The sequence below is a fragment of the Thalassophryne amazonica genome, chromosome 19, assembly GCF_902500255.1.
Source record: "Thalassophryne amazonica chromosome 19, fThaAma1.1, whole genome shotgun sequence".
Classification (NCBI taxonomy): domain Eukaryota; kingdom Metazoa; phylum Chordata; class Actinopteri; order Batrachoidiformes; family Batrachoididae; genus Thalassophryne; species Thalassophryne amazonica.
The window spans coordinates 45,551,310-45,570,619 of NC_047121.1; the positions used below are offsets into that span (position 1 = coordinate 45,551,310).

At 40.2% G+C, this 19,310-nt stretch overlaps 1 protein-coding gene across 1 annotated transcript in view; it reads left to right on the top strand.

Moving 5' to 3' along the window:
* The window catches only part of cdin1 (CDAN1 interacting nuclease 1), a 151,928-nt gene that overhangs the window by 23,844 nt on the left and 108,774 nt on the right, over nucleotides 1–19,310 (top strand). The window contains 4 exon segments of the mRNA XM_034159540.1: nucleotides 4,194–4,239; nucleotides 5,803–5,867; nucleotides 6,679–6,739; nucleotides 12,576–12,648. Of these exon segments, the coding sequence (XP_034015431.1) occupies nucleotides 4,194–4,239; nucleotides 5,803–5,867; nucleotides 6,679–6,739; nucleotides 12,576–12,648 (245 nt within the window).

Consider the following 19,310-nt stretch of genomic DNA (forward strand, 5'->3'; position numbering starts at 1 on the left):
GATGCTTAAATTAACCAAGAATGAGTTTCATAAAGAAGGCCATATTTATAGCACATAAAGTAGCTATCAATACCTTCAAAATGGAATAAGTTTGAAGAGTTTTATTCACTGCCCCATGAGCTTTTCTTCTAATAAAATTTGACCACAAAATGTTTTTTTCAGATTTCAGAGGTTTCTCCCACAATAACTGTTTACCACAGATATGCCAAATTTACATATTTCATAGCCAGTATAGCTGGCATTAAGGAGCCAAGAAATGGAGAGGCTTCTTTGAGTGTAACGGTATGCTTCGCAATAGTCAATGTAATATTTTCCATAGTTTGAGCATACATAAACTTCACAGTTTAGTGTCAGTGTCTGTTGTTTGACTATAGTCCAAGTCTGGGTGTCCATGAGAACTGCCACAGAAAACCTCAGGCCTCTAAGTCCATTATTTGCTGAGATATTCTACCTTGAACATGGCTCCAGAAATGATGGCCATAATTTTTGCCTAAAAAAATGGCAGACCCCATGCACAATAAATTGGCCATATCTCGGAAACTACTTGGCCTACAGGCCTCAAACTTCAGATTTGTTGTTCTGAATAGTCTGGGAATATTTGATTTAAAGTGCGTGAGGCCCCTCAAATATTAGTTGAATTGACATGGAATGACCCATAACATTTTATCGATATCGATTCCGTCAATCAATCCAATTCTTTATCGATTCCCTTATAATACCTCCTGTGAATTTTCTGTCTACTAAAAGTAGGCTTTATATTTTTTCTATGTAAACAACATTTTATTGAGTCTTAAAGTAAATATGAAATTGGTCACTGGGTCCTTGATCTCTGGACATAAATAAAAATGAATAAAATCTGTACATGGTCACTGGATCCTGGATCTCGTCTTGCAGCTGGCTGCGCTGCAAGTCAAGATCAGTGTAATTCATAAACAACAGAGGACATCTCATTTTGGGGGGGGGGGGGGGACAGATTTGGTCTGTTGTAGTTTGCTGACTGTATTACAACATTTGGAAAGAGGTGTCCTTTGATTTAAAACGGCGATTCACTTTGAAGTTATTAATTCCGGCCGTAATCTATCTTTACAGTGTTTGGAGCTGCACAGTTAGTCCCACAAAACAGATAATAATAATGATAATATAATTTCCTTTACCTGAGGAACAGTAACTTCAGTTTACAAACTGGCGAAGTGGGTCCAGCTCACACCAGAGAACCATTGCATGCGCTATTAGTACGCCATAAAATGTCTGGAGGCATTTGCAGTATTTGCTTGGTCTGCTTTAGCTGAAGTACAAGTGCTGTCGGATGAAAAGCTCAACAAATTTCTCTTGCAATTGAATATTGTGAAACATTGTTCTTAAACTGTTGGACTATTTTTTCACGCAGTTCACAAAGTGGTGATCCTCACCCCATCTTTGCTTGTGAACGGCTGAGCCTTTTGGGAATGCTCCTTTTATACCCAATCATGACACTCACAATTAGTGTCCTCAGTTCCCAAACGCTTATTGAGTGTTGTTAGGAGGAAAGGTGATGTAACACAGTGGTAAACATAACACTGTCCCAACTTTTTTGAAACACGTTGCAGGCATCTATTTCAAAATGAGCAAATATTTGCACAAAACAATAAAGTTTATCAGTTTGAAACCTTAATATCTTGTCTTTGTGGTATATTCAGTTGAATATAGGTTAAGGGGATTTGCAAATCATTGTATTCTGTTTTTATTTACATTTTACACAACGTCCCAACTTCATTGGAATTGGGGTTGTAAATATCAAAATCAGTATCATGTATCAGTTGCGCTTTAGTTTGGATCCAGTTGTCCTGATGAATCACTTGACTTTTTCTGTTTTAAAGTCTGTGAATCTCAATCTTTTTTTGGTGTGTGTGTGTGGGGTGGGGGTGGGGGGGGGGCGCAGGGCAGGGTGGACGTGTTTGGATAGTTTGGCCTTGTTATTTTATGCAGTTTTGTGAATTCTGGCATCAGCAAAAACTGAGGCAAAAAGAAAACAAAAGTTCCTAAATTGCTAAGTGTTTGAAGCAGGCATGTTTTCTTAGATGTTAAGAGCAGTTTGTGTGCCTTTTAAAGTTAACAGGGTATAGACTTAGCAATTGGGCAGTAATCATTCTCATTATACAGAGTAATCCATTTAAAACTTAACAGATGTTCCACCAGGGGGATCATGACAGTCCCATGCCAACAGTGAGGCTGCAATGTTGTTGAAATGCTCAGGTGCAAGGTCCAAGTGTGAAAGAATTTTTTTTTTTTTTTCTTCCCTCCTAAGTGTCCACATGTTGACAGTTGACCATATAATAGTCTACTTAATTGCTGTGGCCCCTCTGTTCCCAGACTTCATTGTAAATTAAGACTGAGATGAGATTCCCCCCCCCCCTCTAACTGCTTCTTTGCAGTCCCTCTTTCATCAGAATTTTGCTCTTTTTGTAACTGTACTCTGTAATTACATTTGATAGGCCTCATGGGAATAATGGGTCAAACCTCAGAGAGTTTAATTCAAGCATTAGCTGTTGTCTGCTCTGACCTGCAAAAGTCACATTACGAGAAGACAAGTTGATGTCCTTGATTGGTTATGGTATCACAAATTGTCAAATTATTCCAGGGGTTGACTTGGGGTTGTATCAAGGCCTGTTGGCAGACTGAGCCAGAAGACAGGAATCAGTGATTGCAATTACTTGTTTGTTTGTTTGTTTACAGTTCACTTGATTATTTTACGTCACTTATTTTATAGGAGTGTGTTATTCAAAGGTGATGATATTTCTCATTGAGGTGAAAAGCCATCTTGTGGTGGGAGATGCTGGCACTTCTGATATCCTTTTTTCCCAACATATACATAAGCTGTTCTGAGCTCTTTATTTTGAAAATCTTTTCCGAAAGGTTTGTCATCACTGCAGCACCTTTTGAAAATATAAATCGGACGAAGCAAAACTTTTCACCCACATTGAAGAATCTATCTGCACTACATTCTGCTGTTAGATTGAGTAAATATGATGGTTCGTAGTCAGAAAGTAGGACTGAAGTGACATTTATTAGGATTATTAGTCAAAACATTTCAAAATGTACCCGCATTTTTTAGCAATTTGACAGTCAAAAAAAAGAGACGATTTTCCAGTCATTTCACCATTGAAGTTTTCACAAAACGTTTGATGCATAAAAATATCTTGTTCTTGTGAACCCAGTATTGTGCATTTTCTTGCTGAGTGTATTGTCACACCCTTATTATTTTATGACATATTGTGAATGACATAGAAGGCCTGTGTGGATGTGGGTTTCAATGCAGTTTGGGTATTTTGGCTTCTCATCAGAATTTGCAGGTGACTTGTAATGAAACTTCCCATTTAAATTTCTCAATTGAGCATGAATGAGTATGCAATGTGGGGACACAATATCAGTGCAGACCACCATGAAAGTTGTGTGTGTGAGATTGTGTACTTTTACTGTTTGATTTGGTACAGATCCAATTGAGTAATATCTGTCACATCTTAAAAAAATGTTTGTCAGAGGATGCTGTAGGGCTTCGGTAGGGATATAGACCATGACCCAAGTCCATGTCAGACCTACCCGTTTACCAGGTTCAGCTCTTAGCTAGGTGTTTGACGTTGACTTGAGCTGGAGATGTTTGTAGTTTATTGCAACCAATGAAATTGCCTGACTTAAGGGACTCCCAGCTTCCTGCAGTGCAAGTTTCTATTTTCAACATCCAGCAACTGCAATGGGAAGGCTTCAGTACCGCCATATGCAGGCAGGAAAACTTTCTGTTGTTCATATACACACAGTGGTCACATTTTTTTGCAAAGCATTACCTCAGTGGCACAGTGTATCTCAGCTATCATGATTGAATCCATTATTTGCACAAATTATGTTCATCTCTCATCATTCATATTAAATTTGGTCAACTTACCAGTTTTACCAAGATTGTATTCCATGTATAAATGAGCGAAAGGCAAAGATGCCACACACAACCTCCCTCTTTTATCCACCACCAATGGCTTTCTGGCAGGAATCCTTTGTCAGAGGTGTTCATCTGGAACAACTTTGCCACACTTGTTTTCATGTTCTTTTAGATTACAGGGCAGCTGGCCCCAGCTTTGAAGCCCCCCACCCCCTCGCCTCCTATCCCTTTGTCTCTGTGCAATGCACTCTGGTAATTAACTTTGTCCTTCTTTTATTTGTTCCAGTCACTCGCAGTCCACTCTTCTGAGCATCTTCTCCCTGGAGTACCAGGTTAGAAGTTTTCTTCCTTTGTGAGCCTTGACAGGTGCCTAATTGAATGATGAATGTCCCTTTATTTCTTTGTAATTGAACTGCCAGCTCTCTGATTGGTTTGGAGGATGCCTCCCCAACCATACCCCCCATTTATTTCAGCTCCCACCCCCACCCTCCCTCTTCCTCGCGTTCCCGTTGAGGGCCTTGCCTGCTTGAGCCTCGGTGGATGTCTGCCAAGCCTTCCCATCCATCTGTCTAATAACATCTAGCCCCTGCTTATTTGGTGGACCTGTAATAAATTATGCTAAACCATTATTATTCTGACAATAATAATTTCCCCGTGTAGTGCAGCTGCGTGTGCTAAATGTTTGCTGACTCGCACTGTCACTGCTGCTTTCCACGGCTGACAGCGGATGATGATAAATGGCCGCTGCCGCCAGTGGCAGAAGGCAGCACAGGCAGAAAATGGAGTCATTTATCATTCCCCTGACAGGTGTCAGTCACACTGCCTGTCTCTGTGGAATTACATTATTTTTGTGTGTAGTAGTTTTTAAATAAGTTGTTTTTTAACCAATGGGCTTCCTCTCTTATCCCGTGTTCCTCCATCTGAGCGAGGAGGGCAATTGAATTGCATGGAAATGTCAGCGTGTAGAATCTGGAATAGGGTCACTGTTTGATCGAAAAAGGGGAAATAAATACAAGGTTTGAGTGAATGTGTCGTGGGGCAGTGGGGGCTGAACAAGGTTGCCTTGGCACACTTTGACCCTGAGCAAACTTATTGAAATTAAATAGCTATGACCTAAGATCCCTTGCTGGTGCAGAGGAGTGTTTCCCAACAAGATGTACACTTTACACTGGGTATACAGTACATCAGCTGTTACCAGGAGTAAGATGATTTAAAAAAAATAGCAAAAGTGAGCATTAAAAATATGCTTTGCACATTTATGTATCCCATTTCACCTTAATTTCCAAATGATCTTGAAATGATTAATTGCTTGTACAGTGGGGTACTTTTACCTAGCTTGACAAACTTTGTTGGTACCCACCCCAAATGAGATTGGCACATTCTGATCTAGCAAATGAAAGATAAGCCCAGGATTTAAAAATATGCATTTTAATTAGGTGGGCTGAGAAAACTATCTATCTCTCTGCACAATATATTGTGGAAATTAATTCATATTGATCAATTGTTTGTATTGTTCACAGTGCCAAATCACATGTTGCCTCAACGTGCTATACACAAGTAAGGTGTATAATAGACCTTACCCCCCCCAAACATACATACATATACACACACACACACACACACACACACACACACACACACACACACATATATACACACACACACCACCCCTGCTCCATGACATTGGTGACAGCAGTAAAGGAAAATGCCCCCATTTTCTTTCTTTCTTTCTTTCTTTCTTTCTTTCTTTTAATATAGGAAGAAATCTCATGCAGACCAGACTGATTTGGCCATACAAATGAAACAGAAATGCACAAGATTTACAGAATATGCAGTGACAGAAATATTGGTATTAGGATAATTGTTGTTACTGAAAGATGTGTTCTTTGTGACAGAAAAGAACCAAAAGAACAGTAGCCAGACACCATGCTCCAGATGTAATTGAAAGCTACTACCAAAGGTAATAAATTACTCTTGAATGCTTCATTTCTTTTGTGTCTTCTGACTTTATCTCATGTCATCTTCATCACTCCTGTCTCCCATCTTTTTTTTTTTGGTCTTTTCTCACTCTGAGTGAATTTCTTGCTGAGGTCGTATGTGAATAGTTAGGCCACTGTGACTTATCATCTCAGCCAAACAAATTACCTCCCTCAGGATTCATTCCAGACCTCCACTTGCACCTGCTAAGCTAATGCCCTGTTCTCCATCTCAAATTGGAAGCAGGATATAAATATATAACCAGTTACCAGCCACTGGACTTTTGCATTGCACAGGCTTATGATGGGCTGATTATGTGTAATTCAGTAAATGGGGCTTTAAAAAAACAGGCTACAGGGGAAGCTTTGTTGCATATTGCAATTAGCCTTTATCTACCTTATTAAGCCATTGTTCTAGGGGAAACAAGGCTGGATAATGCACTTCTAATCTACTTATAACAACAAACCTCAGAAATGATCTCAGTACGATATAACGGGAGCTGCCGTTTTAGCTAGCGAGGGAAAAACAGCCTTTTTAGGCGGCAGGGGTTAACTAACTATAACATGCTGTCTGGCTTCAAGGAAATTTGAAGCTTTTCAAGCACTGCTGGTTTAACCGCACAGTCCCTGCCATATGCCACCTAGGGCAAAGTCATCAGGGACATTAGCATGTCTTGGCTAGCCTAATCTGGTCGTCTCGACCCTTCTGTCTGCCTTTGTGGGCTGTCTTTTTTTTTTTCTTTCTCCTTGTTCTTCTTCTTTTTTTTGAAACAACTGTTCTTTGTTTTCATGAAGGTATCTGAGTGAAACAAAGGCACATCCCACTGCTCCGGTCTTGCTGGATATGGCCAATGAGGTAACTGCGAAACAATATTTTCCCCTTTTTTCCATTTTAATAATATTTTTCACCCAAGTCTTATGTTTATATAGATGGAGGTTAAAATTGCCAATCACAAAGATGACAGCAGTTATACATTTTCTCCCCTGCCTGCTAGTGATTATCACAATTGGTAAAATGGGCTGTCCTATTATCAATTATTTACTTTAATTAGTGTTTACCCCCATTAAGCAGATGTGAAAATACTTTTCTTGCTTTATTATGCAATTTTCCAAATTGTAGTTCAAGAACAGTTACTTCAAACTGCAGACAGGTGAGGGCAGGGTCAACGGTTAATTCCCGCTTTCGTCACTTCATCGGTTGTTTAGTTTAGCAGGGCAGAGTAGGATTTGTAGTCTGGTGTAAGTGTCTTTGAATACTTTAGAGAAAATATTTTATATTGTAGGAGGGCACAGATAGTTACCATTATATCTATGGCTAAGGTCCTTAGTGCATGTGCAGGGTCTTGAAATGAAAACCTTTTCTTCAAATTAATTTTTTAACTGTTAAGCATGTGCCAAGTTAAATTCTAGCTATCTTGGGCACAAAGCACAAATGGAAGATAGTTTCATGATAAGTAAATTATTCAGTTAAAATCTTACTACTTAATTGGTAAAATGTCCTTTTAGGTTATTGTGTAGTCTTTGTATCCGCTTGGTGCGTCGGATACATGCTTTTATTTAAATATTTTTCATTTAAATACGTTGTTAGCATTGTAATCTCATATTTTGGTTACTAGAATACACTCTGTAACCTTTTCAAAAACCTTTAAATGCTGATTTAATTTTTTTATTGGCGTTTAGTCGAGGCAAGAAGATTTGAGGGTCTCTTAATCTAAAATCAGAGTACTTCACACGCATCAGTGACACCTCAAAGCTAACTGGCATTATTCATTCTCCATTTAATTGACACATGATCCCCCCCCCCCCCCCCCCCCCCAAAAAAAAGGATTAAATTCAGCTCAGAGATAACTGTCTATGAACCATTTAACTGTCATTTTAATATGCTACTTAACATTTAAACCAAGCACTCACGGTCTCCTAAACTTCTAATTGATGTAGTTTCATTGCTTTATGAGACAGTATATCTGTAACACAGGATTGTGAGTAACATTGTGGTATAACCCCCCCCATAAGTCTCTGTTCTTAATCCTGGACTTGCTTTTTTCTAATGGTTATTAAGCTTCATGTGAAGGTCAGTTAAGTTTTTCCAGAATGCTAATCATTTTCAGCAGGAGTTCAAGGTCCTGTGAATCTTAGTCACATGCTGAAGTCATGATATGTTGCAGTCTGACTTTACAATGGAGATGGATTTATGATTAATATGAAAATTAGGGAGAGGCAAGTACCTGAACTAATCAGTTGGTCCTTATTCAGGCTGGGCCAGTTCTGGTAATGTTGTCATTTTTCATGTGCCAGCCCTGGTGCAGGTTACTGGGAGTCTGATGCTCTCTGGTTATCCAAAGGTATGAATGGGATGTGGGCCAATATGCACAGAAAGGAAATTATTTAGAAAAGAGTCAATGGAGAGAGAAAGTGAAGCGCATCGATGAAAAGACTGAGCTAGCTGTAGGCTAATAGAGCTAACTATCATTGGTGTTTATGAAGAAATAAATTTTGTGCTCATCCCTTAATTACTATAGGCAAGATTAGCCTTTTTACAAGGCGCTCTCATAATATTATGGAGATGTTAACAAATCCTACTGCCAGGAAACAGACATTGTCTCGACAGAAGCCTCTCTGCTTCCAGCGTTCCCAGGAAGCATCAGAGAAAAGATGAAACGCACCGTTCTCACTACAAGCTGAGGGCAAATTCACTTTTGGTCCCCAATTATGCTAACAAGAGGGAAAACTGGTCTTTGGCTGCAGGAACATTGTGTTTAATAACAAGCTCGCTCTGAATGGCAAATTCTTGGAGCAATGTTTTAATTCCCTGCAAAACTGAAGAAGTGATGAAATTTAGCGAGTAACTGCTAAATTTGTGAATGACTCATTGCATCTCTTCATTTGCACTTTGCATTGTTGAGACAGACCTGAAATTTAATGCTCTGAAAAATGGTTTTACTCAATGCCGTTGGTTTAATTTTAAATCTATGTGTCCTTACATTTAGAACATTTTGTGATGTGTGTTTTTTCAAACAAATATTCTTGGAATAGCTGTAGCTTATATTTATATAATTAGTGATTTGAACTATGGGCATAACAATCAACCGGTATGAATTCAAAGTTGTTTTTAAAGTAACAGATACAACCCCTGGCAAAAATTATGGAATCACCGACCTCGGAGGATGTTCATTCAGTTGTTTAATTTTGTAGAAAAAAAGCAGATCATAGACATGACACAAAACTAAAGTAATTTCAAATGGCAACTTTCTGGCTTTAAGAAACACTATAAGAAATCAGGAAAAAAAATTGTGGCAGTCAGTAACGGTTACTTTTTTAGACCAAGCAGAGGGAAAAAAATATGGACTCACTCAATTCTGAGGAAAAAATTATGGAATCATGAAAAACAAAAGAACGCTCCAACACATCACTAGTATTTTGTTGCACCACCTCTGGCTTTTATAACAGCTTGCACTCTCTGAGGCATGGACTTAATGAGTGACAAACAGTACTCTTCATCAATCTGGCTCCAACTTTCTCTGATTGCTGTTGCCAGATCAGCTTTGCAGGTTGGAGCCTTGTCATGGACCATTTTCTTCAACTTCCACCAAAGATTTTCAATTGGATTAAGATCCGGACTATTTGCAGGCCATGACATTGACCCTATGTCTTAATGATGGCTTTTGTTTAACTTTTTTGTATGTAAATCCCATTTCCTTTAGGCGGTTTCTTACAGTTCGGTCACAGACGTTGACTCCAGTTTCCTCCCATTCGTTCCTCATTTGTTGTGCATTTTCGATTTTTGAGACATATTGCTTTAAGTTTTCTGTCTTGACGCTTTGATGTCTTCCTTGGTCTACCAGTATGTTTGCCTTTAACAACCTTCCCATGTTGTTTGTATTTGGTCCAGAGTTTAGACACAGCTGATTGTGACCAACCAACATCTTTTGCAACATTGCGTGATGATTTACCCTCTTTTAAGAGTTTGATAATCTTCTCCTTTGTTTCAATTGACAACTCTCGTGTTGGAGCCATGATTCATGTCAGTCCACTTGGTGCAACAGCTCTCCAAGGTGTGATCACTCCTTTTTAGATGCAGACTAACGAACAGATCTGATTTGATGCAGGTGTTTTGAGGATGAAAATTTACAGGGTGATTCCATAATTTATTCCTCAGAATTGAGTGATTCCATATTTTTTTCCCTCTGCTTGGTCTAAAAAAGTAACCATTACTGACTGCCACAGTTTTTTTTCCCTGATTTCTTATAGTGTTTCTTAAAGCCAGAAAGTTGCCATTTGAAATGACTTTAGTTTTGTGTCATGCCTGATCTGCTTTTTTCTACAAAATTAAACAACTGAATGAACATCCTCCGAGGCCTGTGATTCCATAATTATTGCCAGGGGTTGTATGACTACATCGATACACGGACCCCTGAATCCATCTAAATGTATGATAAACGATCATTGATGACTTGACTTTAGTGTTACATATTGGTTGAATTAATGTTGTTTCTCTGTCTTCAAACTTGCAAAATTTCATTGTTTGGTGCTCATTAGACTGGTAACAAGAATGGTAACTCTGCCTGCAAAGCAAAAACAAAATCACCATGGCCGATAGTCGTAATTAGTATAATTGATTAATGTACCTGTTTGAAGTTCATGTTCAGTTCATGGTTTAATACGGTTATACCGGATCAGAATGTCAAAGTTATGCTATGCTAGCAATAGCAGTCTTCTGCTTCTGGGGTTTTTCTATGCTTTACTTTCTCTTGCTATATGTGGTGCTGCCCCCAGTGGTGATCAAAACAGATGCAGAGGCAGTGCCATTGTGCTCCAGCACAGTAATTAAAAACCTCCCTAGGTCCCTAGTTTTTCTTGAAACATGTATTTGAAGGTGAACAATGCCACTTTTGGCTTATTCTCATTCATCATGGGAGGTAATGGTCTAGTGCAGGGGTAGGCAACCTGTTCCAGAAAGAGCCATGAGGGTGCAGGTTTTCTTTGCAGCCACTGACTCCACCAGGTGATTTTACTGATTAATATCACTTTGAGCAGATGGAATCAGTTAATCAGTGAAATCACCTGGTGGAGTCAGTGGCTGCAAAGAAAACCTGCACCCTCATGGCTCTTTCTGGAACAGGTTGCCTACCCCTGGTCTAGTGGTTCAAGTGTTGGGCTTGAGACCAGAGGATCCTCAGTTCAAATCCAAGCCTGACTGGAAAAAATGACTAAAGGCCCTTGGGCAAGGGCCTTAATCCCCTAGTTGCCCCCGGTGTGAGTACCTTGTATTGCAGCACCCTCACATCAGGGTGAACGTGAGCCATTATTTGTAAAATGCTTTGAGTGCCTGATGCAGATGGAAAAGCACTATATAAATGCAGTCCATTTACCATTTATCATGGAAATTGAATAACTGCATTGAACAAAGAATTGTATTGTATTACATCATATTGTATCAAATCATTACATCATACTAAATACTGTTCCTGAAGTGTAATGTAACTCATGTATCTAGATACATATTGTATTGTTTTATAAGGGACAGATGCACACCACTAATTACATTAGTGACACCCATTATGCGTGGGGAAAGTGCTGTATTGATCGAAATGCAGTCATATACACTTTTATTAGTTATTTCTTACTCTTAAGAGGCTTTTTGCCTACACTTGGACCAAAAACATCCCAAACGTCTTGAGGTGTCTGTGTTTGAAAAACTCTGCACCTAATTATAAAACCTGTGAGTTTTATCCTTCTTATTAAGGATTTCATTGCCCACTGTCCCTCTGGTGTGGCCTTTTGTTTCTTGCACTTCTGCCTTGGTGCTTGTACTATGATTAAAGCTCTCCATTGTCTCTAGGCTGAGCACAGATTGTGCAGCTTTTTCATATGAGTTGAGAGACTACAAGCTTTGATTTGACAGAGATGAAGGCAATTCAGCCGGGTAATGTGGCTGCATAATAGGTGATCTGTTGTTCCTGGGGGAAAGGTTATTGCACAGTATGGCTTTCAAAGACCAATTTGCACTTGGATTCTGAAAAGTTGGGTCAAGGTTTGGAAATGTAGTAATATCATTTAGAACTATTACAGTCATGATTATCTGACATCAGCTAATGGCCGACTATGATTTTAGTCTTTTATTTCTGAAGATCTTTGAAATACACCATGCTGGTGTAGACAGGAAATGTGGGACTTGGTCTGAAGATTTGTAAATGGCACTTTTCTCCAGAGAACAATTAAATTTTCACTGTACCTGAGTTTTGAGATGACCTCAAGTCCCCTTTGTAACCTTATTCTTACCTTGGAAAACATTGGTGAAAACCATGTTGAACGAGGACATTCCATTGGTGGAATTTTTAAGAAAACACCACCACCCCACTCCCATCATGATATTTGAAATAAATACTTTGGTAATCCTTTGCATTTCCGTGGACCCCTTGTCGTAACGTCACTGAGAGGTTTTCCGTAAGTACCACGGTTATGCTACATATTATGTTATGGTGATGCTGTGGCATTTTTTTTGGGGGGGGGGGGCAAAAGCATTATATCATAATACTGTGCTGGACCGGCATGCAATGTCACCAGATTGCATGCCGGTTTGTCACAGTTGTGGGCTGTGATTTTCTGGGATACCTGCCTATGAAAGTGACTTACCCTTAACACCACACTTCCCATTGGTCTAATTCTCTATTTCTTGTTGAATTGATGTGAAGGTGGACCTGTCTCCTGCATTGATGGCTCGTTTGATCCTGGATAGGTTCCTTCAAGACCAGGCTGGTGAAATCCGTGAGTAATGTCTTTTGCCGTGTATGTAATTCTTTACATTGGACTGTTAATTGCAGCGCTTTGTCTTTCGAATCCTTTTGTGTGTGCATTCCACATCCAGTTCCATCACCTCGGATAGCTGCTGTATTTTCAACCTCTCAAACTCTAATGAGACTCAGACCACATTTAGATGAAGCTGCATCTTCGTGCACATGACTGGCAATTACGCCGTAGCAGGACCACCCACTTTTCAACTGCACTGTGAATCAATGCTAGCTCACCTCATCAGTGTTATTTATAACACCCCAGATTGTTTTTCTCCATTTCACTCATTCATCCCCCAATACATCCATTTACCCTAACCTTCTCTTCTTCCCTTGTTCCCATCTCGCCCTTACTGCTGGGGTCCAGTGAGGAAAATGATTTTGAAAGTAGAGACAGGTATGGAAAAAAGCATTGAACCATTTTTCTGACAGACATGGCAGGACGATAAATTTTGACACGAATAGTTTTGTTGCCAATGACAGTTTGTAAAGCAAATGTGTGAAATATTGTCTGTTATTGGATCTTTTAAAATCTTTTTCTTTGTCATGTGAGCAAATGTTTTTTGTTGAAAATGACAGATTGTACAGCATTCATTCATTATTTCATTTTCTGTACCAGCTTATTCCAATTACATGCCACAGGGGGTGGAGCCTATCCCAGCAGTCATTGGGCAAGAGATGGGGCCCAGCCTGGACAAACTGGCATCTGGTGATAGACAGATGTGCAAAATATTATATATGTTGTTGGATTTTTGTTTTTGTCGTAGCAGGAAATATTTTTGAGAGTCTACCATATACTCTAGTAAGTAAGTCCTATATCAGCCCTGAGACCTGTTTGTACCGGTGCTTATCTCCACATTCCGTAGTGTCAAACACATGAGAGTCTACGACTCCCCCTAGGTGGGCCATCAGACTAGTGCAGGTTACTTCCCCATCCATGGCTGGTACTCATTTACAGCTGGGGGGACTGAGACAGTGTAAATTACTGTAAGTGTCCTGTCCAAGGACACAGACAGGTTGCATGAGTGGGCTTCAAACCCATGTCTGCATATTGGTAGGCCAGCTCCTTATCCAATTAGCTACCTGCTCCACAGTGTGGAAAGATCTTTTTTTATTATGAGGTCTAAACATCTGTGTTTTTTGCTTTTAAAACACTGTGGTGCAATAAAATAACTTATCACAGGCTGCAGCAGTCTAGGTAATCAATGTGACGCAGTGAAACTGGGAAAAAAAATGTCATTTTCAAAATGTGTATTTTGGTGACATTAACGGCATCATACACTGTAAAACCCAATGAGTTAGTTGAACTCGAACCATTTGAGGAAACCGATTGCCTTCAACCATTTGAGTTTGCCAACTTAAATGAAATATTTTTCAAAAATTAAATCGTTAAAGTTTTAGTACCTTAGCAATTTATAGTTAATTAAACTTACGTAAATATAGTTTATATTTTTTTCAGTTAAAAAGTGACAAATAAATTTCTGCCTAAAAAATTTGCATTGTATTTTGGATTAAATTTTTGGATGCATTCTTTGGTTTACCTGTTGCCATTAATCTGCTTTCTAAAAAAAAATATATATATATATATATATATATATATATCATTTTCAATTTATTTTCATTTATATAGTGCCAAATCACAACAGAGTTGCCTCAAAGCGCTTCACACAGGTAAGGTCTAACCTTGCCAACCCCCAGAGCAACAGTGGTAAGGAAAAACTCCCTCTGAGGAAGAAACCTCAAGCAGACCAGACTCAAAGGGGTGACCCTCTGCTTGGGTCATGCTACAAACATAAATTACAGAACAATTCACAGAACAATTCACGGACGGATATACAAGAAATTCTATTGGCGCACAGGACAGGAGGATCACCAACACGAATACAACGCCCATCATTAAACAACAAGGAAAACAGAGAAGTACTAAGCTGATCGCCGGCCACTAGCCCTAAACTTTACTAAAAGACCCAGAATTAAGGTAAAGTTGAGGCCGCAGCCCGCTCCAATTACTAATAAATGAATTAAAAGAGTAAAAAGCGTAAAACAAAACTGTACCAGTATGCTAGCCATATGAAAGGGAAAATAAGTGCGTCTTAAGTCTGGACTTGAAAATCTCCACAGAATCTGACTGACTGACTTTTATTGATGCAGGGAGATCATTCCACAGAACAGGGGCACGATAAGAGAAAGCTCTGTGACCCACAGACTTCTTATTCACCTTAGGGACACAAAGTAGTCCTGCACCCTGAGAACGTAAAGCTTGGGCCGGTAAGTAAGGTTTAATTAGGTCAGCTAGGTAGGGAGGTGCCAGTCCATGAATAATTTTATAAGTTAGTAGCAGAACCTTAAAATCTGATCTCACTGGAACAGGAAGCCAGTGAAGGGATGCCAAAATGGGTGTAATGTGGTCGAACTTTCTGCTTCGTGTCAAAAGTCTGGCTGCAGCATTTTGAACCAATTGATCCCTAATGCTAGATTGCGGTAAACCAGAAAATAGAACATTGCATAGTCCAATCTAGCTGAGATAAATGCATGGATCAGGGTCTCAGCATCAGCCATAGACAGGATGGGACGAATCTTCGCTATATTTCGCAGGTGGAAGAAAGCAGTCCTAGTAATATTTTTAATGTGGAGGCCAAAGGACAAAGGATCAAAAATTACCCCAAGGTTCCTCACTTTGTCAGTGTGATGTACGACACACGAGCCGAGGCTGAACGTTAGCTGGTCAAATTGATGTCGATGTCTCACTGGACCAAGAACCATCATTTCAGTCTTATCAGAGTTTAAAAGTAGGAAGTTTCTAGACATCCAGCTTCTCACTGCTGCAACGCAATCTTCTAAGGATTTTATGTGAACGAGATTACCAGCAGTTATCGGCATGTATAACTATCATCTGCATAGCAGTGAAAGGTAATCCCAAAATGCCGCAATATGTGCCCAAGGGGTGCTATATAAAGGGAGAAAAGCAGGGGGCCTAAGACAGACCCCTGTGGAACCCCAAATTTCATGTCACTAAGGTTAGAGGTAGTGTTACTGTACAAAACACAGTGAGAATGACTGGTTAAGTATGACGTCAGCCATACAAGGGCACGCCCAGTAATCCCAAAATGATTTTCCAGCCTATCAAGTAGAATATGATGATCCACTGTATCAAATGCAGCACTGAGATCTAACAGCAACAGAACCATAGTGGTGTCTGAATCCATTGTAAGCAGAAGATCATTCACCACTTTAGTGAGAGCTGTCTCTGTGGAATGATATTTTCTAAAAGCAGACTGCAGTGGCTCAAAGAGATTATTCTCAGTAATATAGTCTACGAGCTGCCGTGACACCACTTTTTCCAGAATTTTAGAGAAAAATTATAGATTTGATATCGGCCGATAGTTTGTCAATACACTAGGGTCGAGATTAGGTTTCTTAAGTAATGGTTTAATCACTGCAGATTTGAAACATTTAGGAACAGATCCAGAAGTTAAAGAAAGATTAATCATTTCCAGCACAGTCGGCCCAAGAGTGGGCCACAGGTCCTTAAACAGTTTTGTTGGTATAGGATCAAATAAACAGGTTGTGCTTTTTGTTGACATTACGAGTTTTGTCAGCATGCCTAGTGAGATACTATCAAATTCTGTAAATCTAGGTAATACCTCAGTAGTGGCGCCCACCTCAATAGCAGGGTGTGGCTGGGTTAAGGCATGCCGGGATATGTTTAACCTGATTTCTTCTATTTTCTTCCCATAGTAATCCAGGAAATCTTGTGCTGTAAAAGGAGCGCGAACTACAGGTGGTTGTCCATGCATAAGTGTTGCCACCGTGTCGAACAAGAACTTTGAGTTATGCTTGTTTTTGTTGATCAAATCAGAGTAGTAAGTCCGCTTTGTAGCCAATAATGCATGCTTGTAGTCTAAGATGGCATCACGCCACGCAAGGTGAATACTAATTTTGAACGACGCCATTTCCGTTCTTGACCTCTTGCTTTATGCTTGAGGTCACGCAGATAATCATTGAACCAAGGTGACTGATTTGGGGGAGCGTGGTTTTATCACAGGTGGTGGAATCATGTCGAGTGTAGTTTTGAGCACTGAGTTTAAAATATCCACAAGTCTTTACTGACTGGGTATTTGTCAAATGTGAAGCTAAGACATCAGGCAGTCTAGCTTTGAGTTCAGTCTTAGTTGAGGAGTTGATGCATCGCCGTAATGATATATAAGGTTGTTGTTCCCTAAACACGGCAGCGAAACTGTAAACTTAATAAGTGAGTGATCAGACACCACTGATGTAAGAGGCATGATGTCAATATTCGTGACAGCAATACCACGTGCGAGAACCAGATCCAGGGTATTTCCACTAATGTGCGTCGAATCCCGAATGCATTGCCGAAATCCTAATGCATCCACAATTTCCATAAATGATTTGCAGAGGGAATCAGAAGGCTTAATTATATGAATGTTAAAGTCACCAATGATTAAAATGTTATCTACACTAGTTGACAAGTTAGAGATGAACGCACCAAATTCATCTAAGAATTCAGAATATGGGCCAGGAGGCCTATATACAGTGACAAAGTAATACGACTGATTTTTATTCTTCTGACCTTGGCAATGTGTGCTTGTGCAGAGCGGAGAATCAGATGCTCAAACGAGTGATATTTGTAACACCCCTGCCTTGCTTCGCATCACGAGGGACGTGACTAAATGTATATGCTGGTGGGCAGGCTTCATTTAAGGGGAGGGCAGCTGTAGGTTTAAGCCAGGTTTCACATAGGCCCAATCATATCTGTGATGGTCAATAATTAGATAATTGATCAACAATGATTTTGAGGACAGTGATCTTATGTTAATGAGACCCAGTCTAAGGACCTCAGTGGGGTTGACAGTTGAACTGTTTGGGTTTACGGGTGGTTGTTTTTGGATAGCAGACACAAAATCTTTGCTATTGCTGGAACAACCACTGGGCCATCCTCAATTTCAACATCATGCAATATAGTAATGGGTATTAATTTTGGAAAGTATATCCCTCTATGATTTTTATGGACAGGACTACGGAAGCAGGCCACAGTCTCAACTTGTTGAAATTCCCTCCCTGGCAGATAAACTGCACTATCACCATAGTGGATTTTCTGCACTAAATTCCCCACTAAGCTAATGGATTCCACACCCACATTTGTCATAAGCCTTGCAGGGTCTCTAATCACTTGCTCCGTGGCCTGCTGTAGATTCCTAATGTTACCCTCCCTGTAGAGCTCTATCTGTGTTCGCAGACAAGATGGCGACGCCTTCCCCAGTAGGGTGGAGGCTGTCCGGCATCAGCAAGCACGGTGGCCCCAGAATGAAGGCCAGTTATCAATAAAGCTAAAGCCTTGTTGTCTGCAAAACTGCACCAGCCACCTATTTAACGATGTCAGCCTGCTAAATGCCTCATCAGTACCCCGGGAGGGGAGGGGACCAGAGACTATTAATCGATGCCGACACATCTTTCTGGCAAGGTCACAAGTCCTCTCTATGTCCATTTTTGTGACCTCTGAGTGCTTCATCCTGATATCATTGGTGCCAACGTGAATAACTATGTGACTATATCTCATGTCATGTTCCTTCGTCTGTCTTCCCTTCTGCAGCATCAGCACCCTAAGATGAGATGCATTGTTGGGAGCTCTGGCCCCAGGAATACATTTAACATCAGCCGGTGTCTGTAACCTGACTTTGCGGGTGATAGAATCCCCTATCACTAAAGTCCGGTGTTTCGGCCTGGAGACAGGAGTGGAAGTCACTTGTGGGCTCAGAGAATTCACATCAGGCAAATCCAAGGGGGAGAACCGATTCACAGTTTGCACTGGCGAGTGTGATCGGGGTGCTACAACCGGGCACCAAGCCCTACGGGGCTTCCTCCGCCTAGCCACAGTCCGAAAGCCGTCCTCCACAGCCGGCGTTTCTAGGCTGATGCTAATGGGCTCGCTAGCCGGCCCAACACTAACCTCATCTGGAGTGCCTGTAACATCTAACTCCACTGAGCTAAGAAGCTGCTCTAATGTACGGACACGGCTCTCTAAGAGAGCCACCCTGTCTTCCAGCATCACGCAGGATTTACAGAGGGTGTAAAGTAGAATTAGTAGTGTAGTTTGTGCACTAAGAAATTCAAGAATGTAGCCAAGCAAACACGAGCTAACCACTCCACAGCAGTTACACTGAAAAACTAACAGAAGTATTAAACAGGTAAAAAAGCAGCAGCTATAAAATACACTAAACAGTTAATTAACTAACAGGAGTGTAAGAAAATAAAATGAAAAAATGATGACGGGGGTCCGAAATAGCTAACGCAAGCTAACCGCGAGCGAAAATGCTAGCCGCTCCTAAGATTTTACACAGGAGTAAAATAATTACTTAAAATTCACAGCAGTTCGACTGAAAAACAAACAGAAGTATTATATGGGTAAAAAAGAAACGGCTATAAAAAGTAACAACGGAGAGGGGAGGGGTCGACCTAGCTAGCGAATGCTAACTGCTAGCGATCCACAATAGGACTGTTGCTAAATAACGTTCAGAGTAGATACAATTAATAACCAGAAGAGTGTTAAACAGAAATAAAAGAAGCGTATACAACCGTGTGAAGTTCAGAGTGGCGTCACAGCAACAAACAATCCGTCAG